The sequence below is a fragment of the Eleginops maclovinus genome, chromosome 14, assembly GCF_036324505.1.
Source record: "Eleginops maclovinus isolate JMC-PN-2008 ecotype Puerto Natales chromosome 14, JC_Emac_rtc_rv5, whole genome shotgun sequence".
In the NCBI taxonomy this organism is placed as follows: Eukaryota; Metazoa; Chordata; class Actinopteri; order Perciformes; family Eleginopidae; genus Eleginops; species Eleginops maclovinus.
This window is the reverse complement of record NC_086362.1, coordinates 12749530-12776066: the sequence shown is the minus strand read 5'-3', so window position 1 is coordinate 12776066 and position 26537 is coordinate 12749530. Positions and strand designations below refer to the sequence as shown.

At 40.0% G+C, this 26537-nt stretch overlaps 1 protein-coding gene across 1 annotated transcript; it reads right to left on the bottom strand.

Annotated features, from left to right (window-relative positions):
* ache (acetylcholinesterase (Yt blood group)) lies at nt 1-25846 on the bottom strand. The gene is made up of 9 exons (XM_063901334.1): nt 25636-25846; nt 11159-11670; nt 10302-10525; nt 9931-10191; nt 8840-9062; nt 8450-8665; nt 7483-7672; nt 5764-5942; nt 1-4319 (listed from the first exon to the last, which is right to left on the bottom strand). The coding sequence occupies exons 2-9, from the start codon at nt 11586-11588 to the stop codon at nt 4198-4200; spliced, it is 1845 nt and encodes a 614-aa protein (XP_063757404.1). The 5' UTR covers nt 11589-11670; nt 25636-25846; the 3' UTR covers nt 1-4197.
* Nucleotides 25847-26537: the final 691 nt, after the last annotated feature.

Below are 26537 nucleotides of genomic sequence, written 5' to 3'. Positions count from 1 at the left end.
GACAGAAGCAGCACGGTGTCTTTATTTCTGTTGCTATAGCTTAACCAAGTCAGCATTCATGATACACAGAGACATACTGGGAAGCTACAGAAGCCTTCAACACGTACAGTACTAGTGACTGGAACAAACAACGATGAGGCAGAGGACTGAAACCAAGTCAAACAAACAGAAAAAGGATTTATGGCACTCATTTTTTGTCAGAATAATATTGCTTTTAAAACACAACCTCTATCCATCATCATTGTTGTTTAATCACGTTATATTTTCACTGCATTTAAATATCAAATATATTCCTTTACTGATATATTTATTGCTAACATTAAACGTACCTAACATTAGAGATATATTAGTCACTTTGATAATAGTTTTGTTCAAAAGTACAAATTTTACAGAAAATAACAGTCCAAGTTTGGAAGGATATACTGGAAGGACATGCACAAGGATCTGATAGGAGGGCAAGGGAAGGAGGGCTTAAGCGGGGGTCTCCCATTGGATGGGAGAAGCTGTCACTCACACAGCCAGTCACACATGCATTCTTCACTGGTATTTTAGACATCAGGTACAATCCTTTATTCATATTTAGTTCTTTTCAAAGCTAAACTAATATACTCCGGTCCATAAATAGGAGCTTTACATGCCAACAGAGACACTTTGCTGGGACAGCATTCAGCCAATCAGAGCTCTGATTCAGTTCCCTCCTTGTGAATACATAAAAATGGCAAAGAGGTTGACAGACAGGTACAGTGACATCACACACACACACTTACACACACATGATGCACAACACACTGGGGGGGGGGGGGGGGGGGGGGGGGGGGGAGTGAGAAGGCAGCTGAAGTCATAACTGATTTTCTTTTCTTAGAAAGCCCCCAAAGTTCTGAAAGACCTCTTAATTTATTTGGATTATCTTGTTTCCACAAAACAATAACGTGCACAACACATATGGAAGTTTTGCACAGGTTAATTTTGGGCACTCAAGATCAATGTGTATTGCAAACCAGATAATAAGTTAGAAAAAACGTCTTGATAATAACACATATATACTCAAGATGATAACCTGTACACACAATATTATATGGAAGTTCTTATATTAATGCACATAAAATATCCAGTTTCAAGACTTTCAGGGCTCAAAATCAGCTAAACCATTACTTTCAAATGTTCTGTTTGCAGATTTGAATCAGACAAGGCGTCACTGGTACAATAAAAACAGAAAGTAATTCTACAGAAAATAAGAGTCGGGTGCGTGAAATATTTTTTTAGACAATGGTTTTGAGTAATAAAATAATTGTATGTTGTTACCTTCCAACATCATTTACAGTGAAATGATGTAGCTATATTATGGGGTATGGTCAATCTAAGCAGGATGTTTTTTATTAATTAAATAAATTAGGTCTTCAACTTTTAATTACATTTTAATAATTCATCTTCAGTGCACACTGTGTAAGCTGAAACTCTCACACACAGTTCTTTCTAAGGAGAAGAGTTATGCAATGATGTATTTTTCTGACTGTCTTTTCATCTTTCCATCACATCTCCACCTCTCCTTCTGCCTCATCCACCCTCCCCCCACTCCTCCTCCTCTGTCCCTTTCTCCTTGCCTCGTCTCTGTACCTTTCCACCTCCCTTTTCCATCTATCCATCCATCCAGTGTTGGCTGGCAGGCCAGAGGCTGAGCAAGCGCTCTGTCACATTATCCCGCTGCTGAGTGAATTACTCTGCCTCCATTAGACTAACGAGAAAGCGGGAGGACGGAGGACAGAGATGGGGGAGGGGGCCCGGGACGAGGCCGAGTAGGGAGGGGAGCGAGGAGATGGATGAGAAAGGAAAGAGAGATGATGAAGAGGAGAAAAGTTTGATGGGGTGGAAGGAGAAGTATACGAGTGGGGAGGGTGAAGGATGAAAGGAAGAGAGTGGGAGAGGCAGGAGGGTGGGTGGAGGTTGATTAGAGATGAAGATGAAGCGGGAGGAAGACTGAGAGGCAGAAAGCAGGGGCGGTGGTGGTGGGAGAGGAACAGCTGCGGGAGGAGATGGAGGATGGGGAAGGAGAGGAGAGCGGGTTGAAACACCCAATGAAGTAAAGAAACAGAAAGATTAAAGTAAAACAGATTTTTTTAAAAGCAGGGAGGACTGTACCAAACAGAGAGGGGGCGATAAAAAGTCAAATGGATAAAAAAGCAGGGAGGACTGTACCAAACAGAGAGGGTGTGAGATGTTTTTGGAATACATCACAGCTGTACATGACACTAAGTGGATCACACACACACACACACACACACACACACACATACACACACACACACACACACACACACACACAAATTCAGTGCAGTTGAACAAAAGTGGTTTCTGAACAGGGCTGTTAACAACATTTTACAAGGAGGGAGGTCACATGACCTCACAGCTACGGCCATGCTCCTGCTTTTAACATCCCCCCAAACAGATTTGGATTGAAAGACGCACACAAAAACAGTTAGAGTTCAACACATTATGCCGTATATTTAAAGGGTCAACTGTAAGGGATTATGAAGATAAGGTTCTTCATTCATAAGCAACTGATTCCGTCTCACTGTAATAAATGTCAAAATGCAGTTCAAATATACCTACAGGGATCATTTTCGTACAGATTGTGTGACAAAGGATTATTATTACAGTATTACATACATTTTTTTGGTTCAAGGGTACTGTTTCCAAATGCTACCACCCAAAAATGCTAAAGCTAGACATTTTAAAATGCTTAAATAGTGGCTTTAAAGTTCATCATTTTTTACACAATATGTTCCTTACAAATTACAATCTAAAATGTAGTATTTAATTCACTCCCAGCAAACCTAAGAGTAAAGCTGCAAATATGTATAAATCAAATCTCAAAATCAATTTAAAATCAAAGTCTAAATTGTTGTTTTTCAATTTTCGCTACTAGTACCCCTAGGGGTGTACTGCAGGGAGTGTGTACTGCAGGGAGTGTGTACTGCAGGGAGTGTGTACTGCAGGGAGTGTGTCGGATCCTAACTTGAATTAAAAAAAATAGCAGTCATGCATACTTCTTTAAATAAGGAAACTATATATCCGAAGAAAAAATGTGATTTAAATTCGCTGAACCACATTTTCCATATTCAAATACTATGTGAACGTCAACTGGCGCAACAAATGCATTCACATTTGATCAGTTGAGAACCGCTGATCCACATCACTTCATTTGCCATTCTGAATTAACTTCATGATGGTTAATAACCGTGGTTGTTAGAGATATTATTATTAAAAATGATCCATGGTGAAATGCCTCACTTTAACTCAAGGGAGCAGCTGTTACCAGATAAGGACATTTGAACACATTTCCCATTTTACATTATCAGTAGACATTTTCAGTTCCTCTGCCCACCCCCTCTACCCAATTCCTGTTTATCTACGCTGATATGCAAATAAGACAGTGACAGGTATGGTTTTAAACCGCTGACACAGGGCCATAAATATCAGAAATGAGTTATTTCTGTTAAACGTCAAGCGGATTTAAGTGAGCTTTCTAAAATATAAATTAGGCACCAAACAGTTTACACGGCTCCATGGACCTTTCTCACATAGCTTATGGCTTTACCACAGGAGAAATACACGAGACAGAGTGCAGCAGAACACGCAGGAACTGGGAATAGCGGTCATTATAGTAGTCATGAACAAAAAAGGCCTTGACAGAAAGTGTTGTTGAGTCCAAAAAACAAAAAAACCCTGATATGTCGGAAAGAAGGAATCCTCAGAAACAAAAGATGAAGATCAACAGAACAAACAGTAAACCAGCAGTGGTGCAGTGTCATGGGCCTGTTAAGTTAAACTGGGGGCTTTCAAGCCACACACACACATACATACATATGCACGCACACACCCACACACACACCCGAGGTAATGACACATCTTTGACATTTGTAATATTCCTCCTTATTGATGACAACTTCCCTCCATAGCCCTTTCTTAGCTTCCACAGAGACACACAGAAATAAAAATAACACATAAATAAATAGTATAAATAATACAAATAAAGATAAACAGTGCCTGTGTGTTTGTGTGAGGAGTGAAACTGAAAAAAAAGGAAAATGTTTTAATGAAGTTAGACTTCACTGAGGGGGCTATGGAGGGAAATGGCAACAGCATGTTCTCTCTGCCTTCCCCCCTTCCCGTCGTTCTCTCATGTCTCCGCCGAGGCTCTTAGAGGTCAGTGCAGCGCTCCTGCTTGCTGTAGTGGTCGAACTGGCTCTTCCAGTGCATCATGTAGGAGGACCAGCGGTGGAACTCCACCTTCCACTGGCGCTCTGCCTCGTCTATGTTGTCTGAGAGAAGAGACACAGGAGAGAGAGGTCAGCAGTGGAGTGCTACTGGAGCTGTTCTATCGCGTTTCCAACCCAGTTTTGATTTGACCACACCCACTTCTGCAAGACGAAAGCATCAACGCACCATCAGAGCCTCACCATCGGCGCTTTCATCCCAAGACATTTGAATTTGACAGCTACAGTCGCTTCATAGAGCTTATTTTTCAAAGTAGATCAATGAGAACAGCGCTTTTTTAATATAGTAGAAGATCACAGTCACATACCTGATTTACTGTCAATTCATCTTTTAATATTAATTCACCATGGATTTGAAAATAATATGTAGCCTAATAGCACATTTTTTAGTTTGTCACGTTTTGAACAGAAGTACAGTATTTGAGTGTATGTACTCAAATACTGTCGGAAGGTATTAAATATTCCTCTAGCCTTAGACTGCTGTATCGTTTTTCAGCATGGCTTGCATTTGCACTGACTGCAATGGGAGTTCCAACAGCTGCTAAAAAAGGTGGGACTCTGGAGCAGTACACTCCCCCCCAGTGTAGTTGTCTCAAAGTGGCAGGAAGGGAGGGAGAGGGACTGTGGAAGAGAGTTAACTTATTCTTTGGTGTCTGATTAACAGTCCATATTGTTAAGCTACAGTAGACGTGATAATACTTCAGCGTGGTTGACATGAGGACGGCACCTTCTTTGTACATCCATGGCGCAGTCTTGCAGAGCTACGTTGACGTGTAGAGGGCAAGGTTAAATATCAACTTGGTTAGGGTTGGGGTTTTGCATAATGAGTGCTTTTACTTTTGGGACTTTAAGTATATACATTTTGATTGCAGCACTTTTACTTGAAACTCTCTTGTACGTCTACTTCGGAGTACTTTTTCTCCTTCTGCCCCCATCCCTTTCTTCAAATTAAATAGGAAAGTTCCCTCAGCCCAAAGAGCACCATCCTCCATGTGGTGTACTTTTGTTAGAAAATGGCTTTTATTGAAAAAGATCTAAAGGAGATGTCAGGGATTTTTGACATTAGCTTTGTCTTCGAAATGTAGGCTTATTTGGATGCTATGCTGTATTTACCAAATAAAATGTCCTGCTCTGTACATCTCTTAAACATCTATATGTAAAAATACAATTCTAATTTGACCTTTATTATTATTATTTTAACAGCTGTGATAGCCTTTTTTTACTCTTAACTTTGCTTATTGAAATAAAATATTGCTATTTTATACAATTAAAATATGTGGACTTAATGATGAAAAGTTTGAGTGTTAACAACGACAGTGGGATTCATCCTCTGGGGACCATGAACATCTTTGCCAAAAATCAATGACACCAATCCATGTCTGACTTGGTTTTTTGTGATACCACTCTGAACACAATGACTAGTAAAGACCTGTATTCAGTCCATATGTCATGTTTTAAAGAACACGAAGTGTAAGGTGGTAGTGCTTACCGGTGATGTTGAGGAGGCGCGGCAGGAAGCGGTTCCAAAAAGCGCACATCTGGTTCCTCAGACCTTTGTGGACTTTCATTGGTTCAGTGTTGAGTCCGACGTGTTTCTGCTCGCTGACGGTAAACAGAGGCCAGCGCTTCTTGTTGTCCATCATCCCGTCATGGTTCACATTGGGATTTCTGCAGGACAAAGAAAAGGGACAGGAGGGAAGATAGATATAGTTAAAAAATACGCTCAATGCTTGTGAATGCCAGAACTAGAAAATACATTTCAATCATTTATATTTGTTATGCTTCTAAAACGTTAACGTGTGATGTGAGCATGAGATGACTTCCTGTTTAATGGAATGATTCCTCTTGATGTGAAAGATGTTTACACATTAACAAAGGTTTTAATGGTGGATGCTAAAACATAAATCAGTTCAAATCTTGGTTATAGTAACTAAGAAATTAGGAAGTTTAACTATTTTTTGACATAACAGTAACATAAAACATTACTCATGTCACACACAAACCTCTCTTCAGTTTGAATATTTACTTCATGACACAGTAGAACTATCCGTATAAGTAACAGGAATGGGAACACATATTGAAGCGTCTCTCAAGCAGTTATGGAAACACATCTGAACCTGAACCTGTTTCTGTGACGGACTGGAAGGAAATCAGTTCGGTACATGGCAGTTTAAGCAAAAGCTTTGCATCAGCATTCTACTGTTTCTGCTGCGGAGCCGTCACTCACTTACTCAGACAGAAGCAAAAAAAGTCCAGCAATAATTTGATTAGAATCATAAATTATTCTCCAGTTGTGTGGAGACAGAAGTAATGCATTTACAGTAATGGCAGGGCAGAACCATCATTTTGATATGTGGAGTTGTTTTAATTAATGAAAAGCATGTATTTGCTAATTATATCTGATCTCAGGATATATCTGGGCCCAGCGGATAAGGTTTAACCTTTAAAGGTCGACCTTGCCTCTCCCTAACGTCTACCTGTTAATGGACCTCTAGCTGTGAGTATTATGCTATGAGCTTAGGCTAAGCACTTCTCTGCGCTGAATGCTAATCAAATGCTAGGCTATCCAAAATGAAACCAGAAAAACACAAAGTACATCTGGATCTGAGGGGAAGGTCATTAGTTTTGCAGGTCACACATTTTAATACAATTAAATATTGTCCAATTTTTGTTTTGACACAGTCATAGCGCTAGGTGAACAGTCAGAGCAAAGCAAAATCAGTGGGCTCCATCCTCTGGGGACCATGAATGTCTATACCAAATGTTTTGCCAATCAATCTGGTAGATACTGTTATATTTCCTGCATGAGTATAACATTTGAAGTGCTGGTAGAGCTAAGAAAGGAAACGTGGAAAAGTGAGGATTTAGAATTCATCATCTGGGGTCCATGATCATCTTTGGCAAATTTCATTGAAATACATCACATTTTTTGGGGGGTATATATCAATCTGGATGAAAGTCAATGGCATTCCCATCACGGCTGGACATACCTCGGGATTCCCCGGAAGTATCTGGATCATTTGTCTTTACGGAGATGGAGGTTTGCTTTGCAGTAACATAACTCTGTGACTTCTGATCTATATCTGACCACCTCATCCACCCTGTACCTAAGCAACCTAATCAAGATGGACTGGTCTGTCCTCTCTAGCGTACCCTTGTCTCGCTCATTATAGTTCATAAGTACATTCTCCAGTCTGCGAGGCCTCACCCAGTTCGTGCAAAGTTGGCCCAGTATTTCATCATGCGTTGGCTCAGTTTCTCCTCCTCCAGGGTGTAGTTGAGTCTCTTCTCCAGGGGCAGCCCGAAGACAAACTCGATCTCGTAGCCGTGGATCACACCCATCCACTCAGGCCACGCCAGGTTGGACGCCCGGTGGTCGAACAGGTAGAGGTAGAGGCCTTCTCAGAGCCGGAGCAGGAGGAGAAGAGGACGATTGGTTAGTTTGTGCCTATAGGAATATATGAAACTAAAACATTCTGCAGATTATAGTAAACAATTTGTTTAGTGGATCTTTTGATATCTGTTACCTTCCTTTTCAAACACTCAAACAAAAGGGGGTTACTGCTGCAACAGAGGGAAGACTCATTTTGTTTCTGTTGAGTTTGAATAAAGTGTATTATGAATTGGTCAGCAAGTTCAAAATACTGTTTCAGTAAATAAAGTCTGGTAGCTTTGATGAGAACATATATTGGCAGTTTTTGTTTTCATCTAACTTAGTAAATTAAGGGTTTATTTTAGAATCAAAAGGAATCACAACAGGAGACTAAATGTTCTGCGTTAGATCATCTGATCTACTTCATGTGCAGTTGTTTTGTCTCAACAATGTGTTTGTTACTGTAATGTATGAACAGATAGATGCTTCTAACATATTGTATTGTTTAGATATCTGTTCAATTATTTGGAGAATAAAAAAATATAGAAAATGAGAAACTGGAAAATGTTGGTTTGGATCTATCCTTCCTTGGTTGCTGATTATATACCAATAAGCTATTAGGGCAATAATAGCCCTAAGAGAAATAGACATATTCCCTAGGATAACCATATCATATAAGCCTCTTAGAAAGAAAGCTGAGCAAAAATCCCAGTTTCTGGCTTTATGGGATAAAGAGTGCCAAACTTGAGATTGTGATGCACAAGCCTTGCTGATAAACCAGATCCACCCCTGCAGATCTTACCTTGTGGGTTTCCTCCCATGTTAGCTTTGAGGGCGTTGTGCTGGGCGTAGGAGCGAGCAAAGTGGGCCAGCGGGCAGATGACGTTGTGGTCGCCCACGATGTCGTCCATGGCTTCCCGGTTCTTCAACCCGTTATTCTCATCCATCCAGTCAGTATACTGCAGCACCACCGCCTCCAGGCCAATATCGTTAGCATGGGGTACGCTGAGCTTGACACCTGGCACAGTCACGTATTTGTTAGCGTTTTCACTTTTTAGGTACATTTTCTTTTAAGAACAAGATCTGAGTACTTCTTTCATCTCTGAATTAGTCAGACACTGGATAAAGAGAACTGTCAAATCATACAAACAGTTGAACAATCCTTGTATCAAATTCAATGACCGAGCTTCACCTTCCAGGAACTCCTCTCTGGAGATTAGGCTCTCGTTGTCCTTGCTGAAGCCGGGTGCTCCGTACAGCAGGAAGTAGGAGCCCTCGTCCTGGTTGACCCCCAGCAGGATCTGAGTGTCTTTAATGTTGCCTGAGTTGAGCATGGCCTCGGGAGTGTCGGGCAGGACCTCGCCGTCCACAACAGGGACAAATGAAAACCGGAAGAGGGCGGACCACGGCAGGACCTGTTCAGAACAGGAGGAATGAATTGATCTGAGTTTCACAAGATAGAAAACTCCCATAAGACCCCTGCATCCAGGCCAGCATTACAATTCACTTTTGTATTACACTAAGTTGTGTATTCTGGTGCTGCACCTTACCACATCTGGTCTGTGCCATGGGTATTTAATCACATTATATGATACATAGCTGCAGGCTCTGGCTGGCATTTTCCTGATTATGGCCAGGTTGGGCCGGGCATAAGGCCACCAACAGCAATGTGGGGAAAAGAAATGGTACCCGTTAGCCGGAGAACCCTTAATGTTGGAACAGCCTATCGGATTAGGGGATATACAGTCCTAAAGATTGTCAATAGGCTACCTATATGGTAGGTGCAGTGGTACATTCCATCGCTACCATCCCTTCAAGGTCAAGCGGTAAATAATCAAATAAAGAATATAATAATAAAAAATAAAAACTGCCATGGAGGAAATGCGTTCAGCAAGGCCAAGCCAATCGACCTGTTCTGAAGAGTAAATATATACCATGAGAAATTAAAAGATACATTTTTTTTCTAGTTGTGGGCAATTAATCGTAAGCAGCACGGATTTATGGCAGTATTCAATGTTTATTGGATGGTGGTTCTTGAATCCGGTCTGGTTATTTTTATTTATCGGTGTCAAGAAATCTATCATCTATCCATCTAATTTCATCTTTTGATTAATTTCCTAAACAGCTAGTCCCTGAAGTTTTTACAAACATCCCTCAAACAGCAAGACATACCACCAACGGTTAAATAATCCACATTTGGGGCTTGAGTTATTCTGACTTGATGTGTGTCTGTGAAAGGGAATTAAGTGCATCCCAAAACTGTTTACAGACTGTCTGCATTACCTGCCACTCCTGGTCGATGAGCTCCTGGGGGGATTTACTGCGCAGACAGTCTACCAGCTCCGTGTCATTGCCTCCATTGCAGCCAACCAGTTTGGCCAGCAGCGTGGCCCGTCTGCGGGCCTCAGCGGGACTCACCGAGGCCCAGGGAGAGTTGGGGACACCGCTCTGGAGGATGGCCCTGGTGAAGGTAGGTCGGCTGTCTGGAGACAAAAGGTGGAATCCGACGGAAGCACCACCTGCACTCTCACCAAAGATGGTCACCTGTTGGATAAAAAAAGATCAATTGAGAAACGAGGACAAACATCAGATCGCACCTTTATGTATTTGTACAAAGAATAGGATAAACACAAGAAAAAGAGAAAGAAACTAACCTGTTTGGGGTTTCCACCAAAGAAATGGATGTTATCTTGTACCCACTGCAGTGCCATCCTCTGGTCCAGCAGACCCACGTTGCCAGGAGCCTCATTGGAGCCGTGCAGAGCGAGGAAACCGAAGGCACCGATACGGTAGTTCATGGAAACCACAATGACCGTCTCACTGTGAGCTAGGTAACGGCCATCATACACGTCCAGAGAAGAGGCACCACTGTAGAACCCTGGAAATGTTAAATATCACAGTGTAGTAACCCATTGTATCACAATTTCAAACAAATAGTTAAAAGTTTTGCTGTTAAATCAATAATAATCCAAAGAAGGGTGGTAAGGTTTAGGACGTTTAATCTCTAGAGTTTTTATCTTTATACCTAAATATTAACACAGTAGAAAATGTATGAGACTAGCAGACAATATTCTTGGTTGCATAATCTCAGCTTTTTAAACCGAAGATTTGGAAAAATGTTTCCAGTGGTTACACAATCAGATATACAGTATAAGGAAGCCTGTCGTCTGCGTAAAGTAAAACGTTGTGCTCTGTAACTTACTGTACTATATCCAATTCATTGCTAGATGCCCCTGTCATGGCTATTTGGGTTACACTTTCCAAACAGGTACCGTAACTTAACTCAATCAATTGGGTTCTCTGCATGGAATGAAAGGACAGACCGTCTACTTACAAATAGTTGAAAAAATATCAAGCATATCCTGATACTGACATATAATTGGCAATACTTTATGCTCTCTTCTTGGCAACAAGCACACCTGAGGCCCCGCTGACCCATTGAGCAATAAGTCTAAATGAGTCTAACCAATTTATATCTCATCTCATTCTGTAAGAGTCGTGAGTCGAGTACCTCCGCCGTAGATCCACACCATGACGGTAAGGTTGTGTGGTCTTGGTGAGGAAGGCACCCAGACGTTCAGGTACAGGCAGTCCTCGCTCATCTCTCTGTTGGGGTTCCACATCTCAGTGCCTTGGAAGCCTGGGAACGACGTATCCACAAACTGGTAGCAGGCGTTGGGGTACACGTTGGCCTCATGCACATCCGCCCAAGAGCGCTTGGGCTCAGCAGGACGGAAACGCAGCTTCCCTACTGGCGGCTCACCGAAGGGGATGCCCAGGAAAGCGGTGACATGGTTTCGGTCTGGCACCGTCATGCGAATTCCGCGGACTCGACCGGCATGTGTCTGCACGACGAGTTCCCCTTCGCTCTGGGAGGAGCAGATGGGGATAAGGAGACACAGGAGGAGGATCGGGGAAACGAGAAGCACAGAGGTCTGCATGATGCAGCAGAGTCTTTGGAACTGTGGTCGTGATTCCCTCTCCGATCAGGGAGGGCAGGGTCTGCTCTGCTTCGGCTCAGCTCTACAGACAGACGGAGAGACAGTAATGTGATTAAAGAAGAGTGATGGAGAACAGGGGGAGGGAGGAATCAGATGAGGAAAGAGATGACAGGATAGAGGAAGTAGGAAGTGTCAGCAAAGTAGGAGCACAACTCAAATCCAAACGATTCGTTATTTGCATGTCTAATATTGGTTACACACCTCATGAGCTACACATGGAAGCAAACCCTTCATTTCTTTAAAAGTGGAGGTAGCACCTATAGGCCTGGCGTTTCTTTTGGTACATTTCTTTAGCTTATAGCATCTTATTTCAGACGGGGTGGGGCATCGCCACAATAAAACCATTTGTAGGAAACCCCGGCAGGTGTTCACAAGTCAAATCTGACTAATTTAACCATTTCTGTGGTAGGTAATATGTGCTAATATTTAAACTAATATAATGTTTGTGTTTTGGTCAATACTAAATAAAATTTCCCTTTGACTTTGGAATGAAAAAATCATCAATTTTTCCTTAAAAGCTCGAGTTTATTTCACTGAAATGGATCAAATTTGAATAAAGGTGAATTATAAAAATATATAGTGTTTATCTAAAGCCACCAAAAAGTCTATAAAAAATATATATACAACACATAATATCATTAAACCATTTTGAAAAGAAATATCTAGTGGCTGGAATCAGTAGCATTCTTCATGTTTTGGATTAAAGGAGCTGTGTAAACTCATGTGAGGCCTTCCTCAGGATGTCTACACACCCTGATGCAGGTTACTAGTGATGTAGCTGTGTAGGCGGGCGGTGGCTTCCCAGAAAAGACTTATTAAATATTCAACACCACACCAAGACAGTGTCCTGCTGCTCTACAGCACAGATGATTGTCAGTGTTGCTGCAGATTCAAGCTGGTTCTGTTTATGGTTCTGCTTTTTGTTGATAACAATGCAGGATATGATGTTCCTTCACACCTGCAAGCAGGACATCAAAGTCAGGCCGCTGCAACTGCTCGCGCCACCATACATCTTGACATGGACCGAACTCAACGTACAGATATACTCTTTTCCCTTCACCAGAACCAGTTTAGTATTTTCTTAGTAGATTTCTCATTGTCACAAAACCAGTCCAACTGACAGCAATGAGCCAACATCACTATATCAATACTCAGTGCTAATATTAAGCAAACAAAAACAAAATACAGAAGTGATGCTAATGAAGATGGAAACTACGTGACAAGGAAGACAGATGAAAAGAGACATATTTTGAGTTTTGAGTCCAAAGGAGAGGTGCTCGAAAGGAAAAGGCTCTGCCACCTACTGATGATTTGTGAATTCTGTGGATGAAATCGTGGGAGCCTGGTAGATATGCGCATGGTCATTAATGATGATCAATAAGGAGGTGCTAGTCCATGTAAGATTTTAACGGTTAACAGTAGAATCTTGAAGTCGTATCTTTGGTGAATCGGGAGCCAATGAAATGAGAACAGGGGTGATATGATCAAAAGTTCTGGTTCTGGTTAATATCTTGGCAGCTCTGTTTTGAACTAGTTGTAGTTCGGGGGTTGTTGATTTGGTTAGGATGGAGAAAAGTGAATTACAGTGGTCCAACCGAGATATCATGGTTTGTTTTGTTATGTTATCCAAGTTTAAATATATCAATGGTGACTTTGGGTTTTTACACAGGACACGTTTTGCTTTTTAATTTAGGAAAGAGGAGTAAGATAAATCAAGTTAATGTTGACTTTTAGTTTGGCGTTCTTTATGTCACCTGACTTCTTTAGAGGAAAACCTTCACAGCCTGGCTCAGGGTTTTGTGGGACATAACAAATGATATTCATTACTTTCTTAAGGTAAGTTTACAACACGAATTGGGGAAGATTGTTTTGCTGACAGTGTATTGTACACACACTAGAGTAAATCATTTTGGACTAAATAACTTTTCAATTAAAGTATTTGTTACTGCATTCGCTGGAATTAGGATAAATGTGCATCACATTAAAATGAGAATCCTGCTGTTACCAATACTCTGTTTCCACTTGTCATGAAACCCGGCTGTAACCGCTGAAATCTCTATTACCAAGTTTCCACTGTGATGGAGGGAAAGTTATTTTCTTTCAGCATGCAGACGTGTTAAAAGCCCCCCAGTGCTGCACAACAAAGCCCGAGACAGGTGTGTGGTCATGAGGGAACTATAAAAAGGCTTCAGAGTAAAACCCTTGTAAATGCCACGCTGTTTGGCGGATTAAAGCTGCACTTTCCATCAATCTCCCCATAGTATATGAGAAACCTTATAACTCCAAGAGACTTTAGGAAAGTTATAGTGTGCAGGTGCAGGGTTATTGGATTTGTTTGTTTTTTCACAACCTTTTTTCATTTCATTTTTATTTATAGGAACAAATGTTAAAAAAAAGAAAATGTTTGATCTACATAAAGGGATGTTCCTAGCCACCACTTTCCCTAGAAGTTTAAAGGAGTTGAAACATAAACTAGTCGACTAGTCTTAAAGAAATAAAACACTGTGAAAGTGCAGCACATTTTATTTCAAAGCTTATTTCTAAACCCAGCTGAAATAGGAACTGATGAACTTCAGTTTTTTATGAAACTAAATGTACGGTGGCTGACAGGTGCAAACGCGGAACAACGGCCCAAAGCCCTTGGAGCAACTCGCTGACGTTTCAAAAACAATGAAAACACAAACGGGCCGAAACATGCAAATGAAGAAACATCTTCACCGACTTCACAACAGATGTGCAGTTTACTAAAAGCGCTGCATAAGGAAGTAAACCATGCAAATACAAAACGCTCAAAACAACGCAACCGGGCACAGTAAAAAGTGATGCACAGCAGGGACTCAAGCGCTTTTTGATGTATCGTGACTATAAAGTTCGCCAACTGTTGTTGGAAACTAAAAAAATGTTCTATCGGCTTAAATTGACAATTTGATCACATGATTCCTTCCGATATTATTGCAGATCTGCTTTAAGCTAGCTCGCTAACATAGCTAACCTATTCAACAATATATTAACTACAGACCAACTCCGCCAAAAGTGTGGAAAGTATGATTGCTTCTGTGCTTCTGTTGCCAACTGTTGATGTTAGTCATATTTACGTGCATTACTCGCAAATTCCAAGTGAAGATATTCAGTTTGCAGTGATAGATTGAAGGACGAATCAATGTACTGCTTATGGGGGAGGAAAGTGCAGCGGCTGTCCTTGCACCTAATAAAAAGTAATTACAGAAACAGCCATGGGCTCCAGTTTCCTCCTGGGCTCAACTATGACTACTGACATCTATGCTGTTGAGTATTATGCTTTCAACTAATCCTTACAGCGGGTTCCATATGCCTTCATTAATTACTCGAGAGGATACAACTCATCTGCACTGACGTTTCTACAAATAGCCGTATTGATGCTAAGTCTGAACCATTTCACAAAGACACGTACATTTTATTCCACTTCAAAGACTCAGACTTGTGACTGATGCATATCCTGGGTTTAAGAAACAGTTGGGGATACTGGGAGGGGGGCGGGGGTATTGTTAGTGGTCTGGAATGGATGCAATTTATAGGGTGCAACCCCCATAAATACAGCTATGGGGTCAAAGTCAATAATCTTTGAGCTATGAAAATATGTTTGTTTGTGGTTGCATCCTAGTAAAGAAATGGATATCAACGGCTTGAAAATATACAAGTACTGGTCTTCCATTAACTTTATGGTTTGATAAAGTGAATATATTAGCGGGATATTTTGGGATATTTATACTTTAGACTTAAAGTATTGTTAACACTGGGAGACATTTGTTTAAATAGGACAATATGATGTGGCCAGGCTGGGTTTCTTTGTATCTGTGTAACTTCACAAAGGCATAGGGAACAGACTTTTACTCACACTGCCATGATGGAAAACATGTTGGAAGTCCATTGATAATATTACCACCCTGTTTGTGTAAATGTGTGTGTGAGGGACAGAGAAAGGTGACATCACCAAAATAGATTCTCTATACAACCGGGAGGGAGCGTGTTCAGAAATAGTATTGATATACACACAAACACACACACACACACACACACACAGCTGCCCCCTATCCCTTACAGCACCTCCAAGCTAATCCTGTCACTATGACAACCATACGTTGCAAAACATAAACAAGAGCCTCCAACCTGACAGGTGCTGTCTCCAAGCATTGTTGCACATTTAAAAGCAATCTCAGAATCACGAGTTATGACACTGTCTGGGAAGTCGCCTGGACGCAGATTTAAAGGAGCGTGATGAAGTGTTCAGGAGAGACTATGAAGCCCATTGAAAGTAGAGTTCACCCTGAAACAGAACGGAAATAATACTAAGGCTGCACAAATGAGTTAAAATAACTGATTGCGATTATTTTTTGACTAATTTTGATATGATAGTATTGATCATTTTGCATCATTATTCTCATTATCATTCAAGGATATATATTTTAAATAATTCTGAATAATATTTACACATAAATGCCTGTAACATATTGAGCCTTGTTGCGATTTCAATGACATTTGGATTAATTGTGCAGCCTATGAAAAATCTGTAGATCTGTAGGCCCTACTCTGCTCATTTTCAGGTTCATATCTGTATTTATGATCTCTCCTGGGACATGTCTCCATGCTTTAATGTTGAAAATGCTCTTTATTTTTCTCATACTGCCTGTGCTGCAGCACCTCTTTTTACCCTCTGTCTGAAACCAGAGGCCAGTCTGCTCTGATTGGTTAGCTGGCCGGCTCTGGTGTGACTGATCAACTGCTTAGAGATGTCCCGCCCCTTAGCCTATCACATATAATGCCTTGGCGCGCTAGCCAATAGAAAAGTGTTACGGTGTGATGCCACTATGTTGCAGAAGTAAACAAAGGATTAGAATAGAGTCTTTTTAAGTAACATTGTTGGTGAACCCCATAATAAAAGACACAACATAAAACAATTGACTCTTGTGCTCTTCATGGTAAAATGACAGTGTTCTTCCATAGAGTCTTAAAAACTGATTCATGCAGTTGGAAAGGATTGTTAATTATATTTTACCTCTGAATTAACCTGAATATTGTACAGCAAACACTTGTAATTTTGTATTCATCTGCGTCTCAAATTTAATAATCTAATATTTATTTTTGCAGGAAGAATTTTGTGTATAAATATATGTGTACTGTACTGTTTCCAATCACCAAGGGACAAGCAGATTAGAGGTAAACTCCGGTAGTCAACATGCCAACTCATATTACAGCACTTTACAACCAAGTTCCAGCTACCAGTGGTTATGCCAACAAATTAACTGACTCCAATTGTCTGTTTCATTTCAGAAGACCTGCGTACAGAGGAGAAAGGCCTCACCTAGTACTAACAGTGCGGCTCCACTGCTGGAGACATAACAGAGTGCTGCACTTTTTCCCTTTGCCCCCTGTTACTCCACAACACACACACCAATATCTATTTCACATTTAATCTGTGATAAGTTAATCACACTTTCATTTTATTTGACTTACTTTCGCTTTTGAACCATTGTTTTGGCTTCTTTAATATATCTCAATATATCCATTTCATACATAACCATAACATTCTTCAGGTCATGCTGCTGGTTTGTTGGTCTTGTGTATATGGGCAGCAAACAAACAACTACTGCTGCTAAACTTTATAAGACATAAGATCAACCCATTTTTCCTCACACATTGTTTGGCTAATTAAGCTGCTTATTTATGCACACTGGTAGTGGAGACACGTCTGTAGCACTGGACAAACTTAAAGGTCTGGGAATGTGGACTCAGATGCCCTTTTGCACCGGCTCAGCATAGCACAATTCAGCAGTGGGCAACCCGAGGGGCAGCCGTCATATGCATTTCAATACAGGAGGGAAAGGAGCTGACTGCTGATCCCTGTATCTCCTGGAAGTTTCAAAAAACAAAACTAGAAAAATAACAAAAAATAAAAGACTTTACTTTTCTGTAAATAGCTTTTTAACATCCTGAACTGGAGAACTGGGCTGAAGTTAAAAACGATTCCATTTTGGTCTAGAAACTTAACATTTCTAGACTTAATGATACAATCGTATCACTCAAAAAATACACTCATTTTTGATAGAATAAAAATGGAAATAAATAAAACAATACCAAACTCAAATAAGATATGGCTAAGAGCTCTGACAAAAGTGTGTTTTATTAGATATTAAACTTCCTGAGAGCAACCGTGCCTTCTTTTTATTTCATCATTACTAACAGAGTTGTTAATGTGGATGACACATGCCATTCTTTACTCCACGGTAGTTTAACTCGGACCCGGCCATGTTCCCGCACACGGTTGTAATTCTAGTGTAAGACATAAACAGCTCTCTCTATGTGGATAAGTTCCAGGCTTCGGTAATGAGCCTTTATCCACGTGTAAATCAAGGGAGGACCTGATGTAGGATAGAGGGAAGGGGGAGGGAATGCATGGAAGAAGGAAAGATGTTTTTCATGGAAGGGTGTATGTGTGTGTACGCATCGCAATTATTTATAGCAGTGACAGCTGCACGGCGGGAACAACGGTGAGAAGGTGAAAGAGAGGAGGGAGAGTGAGGCTGCTGGGAAGTAGAGAAAAAGGATGCTGGAAAAGAAGAGGAGATGAAAGGAGAGGATGGAACTGGTGAGGAGTCAGTGGGTGAAGGCTTGTTCATACTCTGTTGAAATGTTTAAAGTTGAAATATATATACAGTATGCTATACCTTGATTTCACAGATGCTCAGTCCTCCTACATGAAAACTGCAGGGAGGTTTGTTTAAAATGAGAAGATAATTTATGCCAAGTATTGAGACATTTTAAGGTGGCTAGATACAGAACATTGAATACTGAGCAGTACCTCCAGCTTGGAATACTTGCCATAACAAGCCTAAGTTAATACACAATTGAAGGCGTATCTGATGCTCAAATTGACAATGTTATGAATGGGTTTTAACTGCTATAAAAAGGTGCACTTGGTTTCAGCTTAGGAATCTAATTTATTTACATACAACATGTCTGTTGTTTTTATTCAGTTTACTCAAAACATTTCTTATTCTGAAAGATGAAAATGTGTTAAATAAATACTATTTCTTTGTCTTTTCTAATGTTACCAAATGTTTTAACAACATGTTTCTCTCGATGAACCCAGCGGCTCTGCAGTTCCTCTCAGCTTTACTTTGTGGCCTCTTTAAATTTATTTATTATTGTTTTACAGCCAGCAAACTCCACTCTCATCAACCTTATTTCAGGCTGCTGTTTTTACAGTAACAGTAACAAAACCTTGACCAATCCACCAACAAACCAAATTAAACCAAACTGTGGATTTGGTCCAATCACTACAAACTTAGCCGACAGACCGACATAAGGAATATAGGTTGGGACTATTAAATGAAAAAGACAAAAGTGTATTTTAGCGGCCCGTTCACTCCTAAAATAACAGTTTGTATGTCAAAAACAAGAAACGTAAGATTCAGAGACAACTAGTTGTAAGCAAAGCTAACCATATATAACTAACAATCAATATCATTGGTTTTTAAAATAAATCACTAGTGTCCTCTGTAGTGAGCATCCCATAGACAACACTTTTTGTCACTGCAGAAAAAAGCAATTATAATACTTCAATGTAATTCTTAAGATCTGGAAGTATTCCTTCAAAAGCACCAATGGACTAGCGCAACTTTAACCTGTGATATCTTTTGAAGGTGTTCCCTGAGAAAAGAGGAAGGAACAGATTAAGACAAACAAAGATGGGGGTACGAAGAGGAGGAGTCCCAGGGGGTGAGGAAATAAGAGAGGAAGGCGGAGGGGGAGATTGAGTGGAGGGGCCTCAGACTGGGTGGGAGAAAGTGTGTCACTTCTCAAATTAGACTGAGGAATTTGTGTATGAAGATCACAGGAGGATTGGTTTCACTGGGGGCGGGCGCAAGTCATGTGTCTCTTAGGATAAAACACTGGAAAGAGAAGTCAATATCAGTGGAAGACACTATAAATGTATCAATACAATTAAAAAAACAGCCCTTTTTCCGTAAAATAGTGCACTAAAAATGCGTGAGTTTATTGTATGGATTTCCTAAAAGACTTGTAAATACTCGCTTGCTAATAGAGATCCCCTATCCATATCCAAAGCAAATGTATTTATACAGTATATTACAAAATAACAACGATTGAACAGTTTGCTGTACAAAGACACAACAGAAAAACGGCCTAAAAAACAAAAGAACAATAAAATAATAAAAGCAACACATTTCCAATCATACTGAAGTGAACCAAATAAATGAAGATGTGTTTAAAGGCATGGTTCCCAAAGACACTATCTCACCATTGCTACAACCTCAGCTGATGAGTGAAATGTTCTTGTAAAGGGTCCGAAAAAGGTTAAAGCTAGCCCATTTAATGATTTGTTGGCAAACAATAACATTTTAAAAGCAATCCTTAAACAAACAGGAAGAGCCTCAGCTGGAATATGATTTGTATCGCCTTTTTCTTTTAGCAAATCTGTTTGTCTAATTTAAATGACTGTTTATTCACACAATAAGATTGTGTAGGGTCTAGGCAACAAGGTTTGATATGAGGGACATCACCTGCACCACTTGGTCCAATTATCAGAATGAGATGCAGAATTTTGTGAAAAAGAGGAGCATTCAAAGGGAAAAAGCATTGGCCCAAGAATTGAACCCTGAGGGACTCCGCAATGGAGAGGCACTGATGGATAATGGAGTCATCAAGGATGATAGAACAATTTGTGCCGGAAAGTAAAACCTGAACCACTCCAGAGCATTACCTTTAATGCCAGAGTGCTCCAGGCAAGAGATGAGGATTCTAAGGTCTACTGTGTCGAAAGCAGCTGTGAGGTCAAAAAGCATAAGAATGGTGGAATCCCCAGAGACAATAAAAGACTGTTAAGGCCTTTCAAAAGTGCAGATTCAGGGGTATAACGTTGTTTTTATAAACACCTTACAAATCCCATCTGTGTCAAAAGATTGTAATTGAATGAGTGAGGTCAGAGGTGGCAGATATTGAAGGCTAAAGAAGGCCGCAAAGCTCAATGTTAGGACTTCTGTCACATGCTGTGTGCCTGGGGCTTCAGCTAGCAGGATCTTTGAGCAAGATGTATGTATGTCGGTACAGTAGCGTTTGTGGCTCTGCATTACCATCATAAACGGTCACTACTAAAGTATTTAGTACTTTATCTTTTCATTCTTTATTTACGTAATTGTTTGTTCCCTATCTTGACCATCAACCGCTGACCATGCACATACTAAAAAATGATACCGGAAATGAAGTCTCTTCAGCTTTGACAATTTTCTGTTATCTGCTCCAACTTTCCTTCTAATTGTCGAGACACGAGCAACTTTACAGTATTCTAAATATAGAAACAACATTTAAATCACATGGAAAGATTAAATAAGCTCCAACAACTAAATGGGAGAGTTAAAAGGCTCAGGTGATCAGACAGTGACTGTGCCAGTCTTCAGTACAGAGACAGAGGAAAGACTGGATGGTGCAGGAAACACTTTAGGCTCTATAATCTCTGTTTTACTGTCTATGAACAGTAATTCCCAAAAATAATTCATGGATGTAAATAATGTTAAATTGCAGCCCTAGGTACACTACAAGTACAATACTACAATTCACAACTTAAAGTCGCTCATTTTTAGTCAAATTTCAATGGTATTGCACAAAATGACCAAATAGTCTTAATTAACTCTTATAAAACGCTCTGTCTTTATATACAAACAGTCTTTTCATTGAGTCTCCAATTACTTTATTAAATTAAAATGTTTCAATATTACAATTTATAGTAATGCCTTTAAAGGAAATGTATGTATGGACAATGATCATTTGCAATTATTTGGTTTACTGCTTTGAATACAAAGTAAGGCACTATTAGATGTTAATAGAGTCCTAGCAGCAGCAGCAGCGTGAGAACGAGCTCTAACACACTGTGATATATACAGTACATCAAACCAGTGAAGCGTTTCAGCTCCTGTGTGATGGACAGACGGATTGGCAACGGGGAGAATCACTGGAATTTTACATTTTGCAGAACGGCCATCTTATGTTTCACACCAACTGCGACAAAAAGAAATACACACTCATACAGGAATGAGCAGTCAGTAACTGAAATACATCAGAAAACACTCTAAATGTCTGAAAGTCTGAAATAACTGATCATCAAAGCTGCACGGAAAAAACTGAAACGTTGACTTTAATGGAATGTATTATGTCAACAAATGTATGCATTTGGTTTGTTGAAAGCAATCATTTAAGTTGAACCTAATCGTTTTGAAAACGTACAATTATTGCTTTCAACCAACCTAACACAGTTATGTGAACTCTGTTGTACATTTAATTAAAGTCAAGGTTTCAGTTTTTCAGTGTGTGTCTGAAACCTCATTCACTTACTCACAACTACCAGACAATAAACACTCTACAGTTTACTACATAGGGTTCCTATTTTAGGTTTTGGAGAACGCTATATTGCATACATGTTACACTGTGAGCTGTGGGGAACACGGTCAGAGCCTGAAACCATCAAACCTAACTGAACAGGAGCTTCGTAACCATAAATGGTCCTGAACTCTGTTTTCATGAAGTTCTAGAGAATAATCCTACCCTTCTGAATGTCAAGGGTTGTTTTCACAGTACTTGGACACGGAGAGTGCTGACCTTTGATGGGAAAGAGATCCAGAGTCCAATATGGACTTTCTTATTATTTATTCTGCAGGATAAAATATGATCCATAAAAGGACAACATCATTGGGGTCAACTGCACACATGTATCTTTTGATAAACTGTGTACATTTACTGTCCCATCCGCAACACAGCCAAACACAGCTTTCAAACTGACCTTTGACACATACATTATTAATAACCCACTTGACTTTTATTTAACCAAAATTCTTGTTGTGTACAAGGGAAAAGTAAACAGAAGAGGGCAAAAAGCAGGCCTTAAGTTGAGTTTTTCCTTAACTCCACTTTGGAATACATCCAGCTCAATCAGCTTTGATTAATTTAGGAGACCCATTAGCAAAAACGATGACAGCTAAGCTAACTACTTCCCTTATTGATTAGGCGATTTATCAGTCCTGCCACTACCAAAATAATGTATACACATCAGATGCAGTGCGTGGACATGTAGCCCTCTGGTTTTGGAGGGTAGCAGTCAGAGGGATGTGTAAACGTAGATTCCCTTATATGCAGTATTTCAATTCTTAAGTGACTAGAAATATAGAAACAGAAGGCTATTGTAGTGCGATATTAACAGCATCCATCAGTGCCAAGACACAGCAGAAGTGGAGGTATTTAGCTTTCTATCATAAATTTACAGCAAGATTACACTAACTATTTTCTCCTAATATTACAAACTAATGTGTGTTTATTAAAGCATAGCGCTCTATGGCGAATAAGACATGTCAGGCTTTACTCAATACTTACACAGTACCATGTCTGAATTTACCAAACCATTACTCTTTTGATGCGAGACATGAATATAGCCTACATCATTAAAGACATTGCTGGTTGGCAGCAGGAATCTAACCTCCTATTATGACTTAAAGGCAGCCTGGGTCCATATAATGGCAGAATGTTAGTGTGGAGAATCGCCCATGCAGCTACAAACACAGTCTTTTTTTCTGCCCACTCCAACATGAAACTGTTCTCTGCTTTCTGTCCTGACACTTAACCCACCCACAGGCTGTGCAGGTTACAAGTCAAGCTGCCCCTGCAGTAGCACAGTGTACTTTGGAAAATGTGAAATGCTAATACTATGTTTTTATATATGATACCAGCTTAAATGTGCAAGACTCTTTCTATTAGATATATTAATAATGTGATCAAGCTTATCAATATTACTGAACAGTGAGCTAAATGTGGATTCAAACTGGACATCTTGTTCAAGCATAGAACCATCACATTGCAAGGCAGCAGAATCCAATATGTCACATTGATAATATACAATAAATGAGAAAATGCATTGGTGCTGATACTGGAGTGGGGTATATCTGTTTGTGTCTGCGTGGACTCAACATTTTTAAACTAATTCAAAAAGCAACTAACCGAGCTGATAAAGTCTGGTCTTGTATTCCAATATTCCACATAAAATATTATACATATTATTGAAAGATGGACCACATACACTGTCCAGCTTTCAGGAATACGCCCTAGGTCACCAATAAATGCACTACTCCACCCTGTGTGAGCTGAAAATTGGTGTATGAATTGCTGCATTTCTGACACTTCTATAGGAATCCAATGGGTATTGGTCCAAGTGTCCAAATAAGTAAAAAGATTAATTGACACCAGCTGTATCATTTAATCATCTAAGCTTGTCAAACTGAACAGAACCACTAAGTGGGACTACTCCCTAGAGAGAGCAAAAATGCCGAGTCAGACTTCACTTACAGAAATGATCCCTCCTACAGAAATTGCATGCAAATACAAGTTTTAATAAATGAGTAAAAACCTGCAGCATCGATTACACTTTGGCAGTCATTCCACTGAGAATGCAGATAGGGAATGTGCACTGCCCGCTGCCAAGACTGCATTAACTGTTATGACTTACAGAAGCAATAAATTCAGGCTACAGCGAAGTGCAGCAGCGGAGAGGGAGGAGAGAAGGGCCACTTTGTTTTAACCACACAAACAGGGACTCCAACATATCATCTTCTCTCCAGCTTATCTATCCACTGGGTTCAGCCAACATGCAGCTCCATGAAAGCCCTGACTGTTATGCAATATACAACACGAGATCTGATCTGCCAACGGACAGACATGCTGGAGAAATTAAACAGAACATGCCATTTGAAAGAACACAGTTTCTTTAATTATTTTAATATTTAACTGTTGTCAAGACGACATACAGTATCTTACTATAGGCTGACAAATCGGAATCAGAATACCTTTACTCATCCCACAGAGGGGAACTTTACATTGTTACAGCAGAACTGAAAAAAAGCCAAATATTAATTAAGAGGCATGCATAAAATATTAGAGATAAAAACAGAAATTATAATTGACAAAAATGCCTATGTCAGCACCTTATAAAGCAACAATATTACCTCTAGTTCAAATATCAGCTGTATAATGCCTTCTACTGGGTTAAGATGCTGAGTTAGACAATAAGAGCCATTCAGAGATATTTTTCGAAATATTAGAAAGGCCTCGGTATAATAATCAACTGTGAATAAAGCATGTAACCAACAACAGCATGCACATTTTCGCAGGAACTAATTAATCGTAGCCCTCTGCAAACCAGAACATGCACATTTAAAAGACTGCCGTTTGTCTTCATGTATGTGAGAGACATAGAGACAGATTAAGTGGATGTAAGAAGACACCAACAACACACAGCAGCCACATGCGTCTCGCCATTGAGTCGCGTCACACATCGATTCCCCCAACAGTCTCCCCCAGCTATAACATATCCTGCCGGTAATAACCCCCCACAGAGAAAAAATTATGTCACACAATTACATTAATTCTCTTAACAACTGAATGTCCTTTTGCCGGAAAACATATGCCTGTGTGTAACTATATGCAATTCCATTTGGTATTCCTACACGCTTGTGGGCAGTACCCTTGTTATGGAGCAAGTCACAATAAAATTTCACTCGAAATAATTATTTTTCGGAGCATATCTACATGCCGATAAGACAAACTACGCCTTTCGATTCAGGGTTGATACCAACACATATTGGAAAAGCTATATAGTTGTAATGATAAGCAATTGAACCTTAAATTGCAAGAATACTAAACGGGATTTGATGTTGGAGGAACGCACGTACACAGTCTGACCTGGTACTGGTTCTGGAGAAATGGTGTGTAACCATGGCTACCGTTGATGAGGCAAAGATTAAAGGGCACCGCATCAGTCGTGCACGAGGTAAATCTTGTTAAAACTGCACGAGCTACATGGGTTGGCAGCTTGCGCGGGGTTAATAGATGAAAGCTAATACAGACAGCTGATATTCGTGAAAAGCTCGGTACTACTGTTTCGGTTCTGTCTTACCTGGCTACCGCTGCGGAGCAAACCCGTGCAGACGACTTTCTTTCTTTCTTGCTCTTCTCGCTACACTAGGAGAGCAAAACAGCGACACCGGACCGGGATTTGTGGTGGAGTTAAAATGTTCCCTGAAGCAGAGGTGTCTCCAGCCGGCTGTCAAACACGAAATGTCGGTAATGCCTCCTCCCAGCAGCGCGTTTGATCAACACTCGCACGGCTGGACCGTAAAGCAGTAACGGAAGTGGGAGACTGCTGCTCATAAATACTGCTAGTAAACATAGTACATACAACTCTCGCGAGATCACTGTTTGATTCTCCTGTCAAGCCCATGTGTTAAATGCTCACTGTGCTTTTATGTATTTCACAGTGAGTTTCTTTAGCCTTTAAATTAATGAAGAACAACAATGCAATTTAACTGTTAAGCACAATTGAAAAATAGGATTGTTTTCAAAAGCCCTAGCCCTTTGTTGTTTACTTCATTACTTTAATGTCTGGTCATTTTTTGTTATGTTTATTGTTGTCTTCTGTATGCACCTGTCCCTAAATTTTTTCTTTGACGACTCTAAAAGCCATGTTATTTGTAAATGCCTTTTCACAATAAAGATCTTAAAAAAACTAAAATGCCCCCCAAGCCAGGGGTTTGACAACCAGTGTCTACTGTAAAAAATATGATCGTGAAAAAGAAAAGAAAAAAACAGACCATTGTATTTTCTAATAAATAAATTCACATTAAGGCATTAATAGCTCATACTTATACATCCAAGTCATCCAGCATCATGAAAGAATGAAGGAAATAATACGAGGCATGACCCAATAACCTAATATAGGAATCTAGAGTTCACAAACCAGCTCTAAAAGGTAAATTAAAAAAATCACAAATAAATAAATGCTTATGAATGCACAATAAT

Excerpts from the sequence above, each read along its gene's own strand:
- ache (XM_063901334.1), bottom strand. The coding sequence starts at position 11,588 with ATGCAGACCTCTGTGCTTCTCGTTTCCCCGATCCTCCTCCTGTGTCTC. Across the intron at positions 10,192-10,301 it reads TTGGTGGAAACCCCAAACAG|GTGACCATCTTTGGTGAGAG; the intron begins GTTAGTTTCTTT and ends TTTATCCAACAG. Across the intron at positions 8,666-8,839 it reads CAGAGAGGAGTTCCTGGAAG|GTGTCAAGCTCAGCGTACCC; the intron begins GTGAAGCTCGGT and ends TGACTGTGCCAG.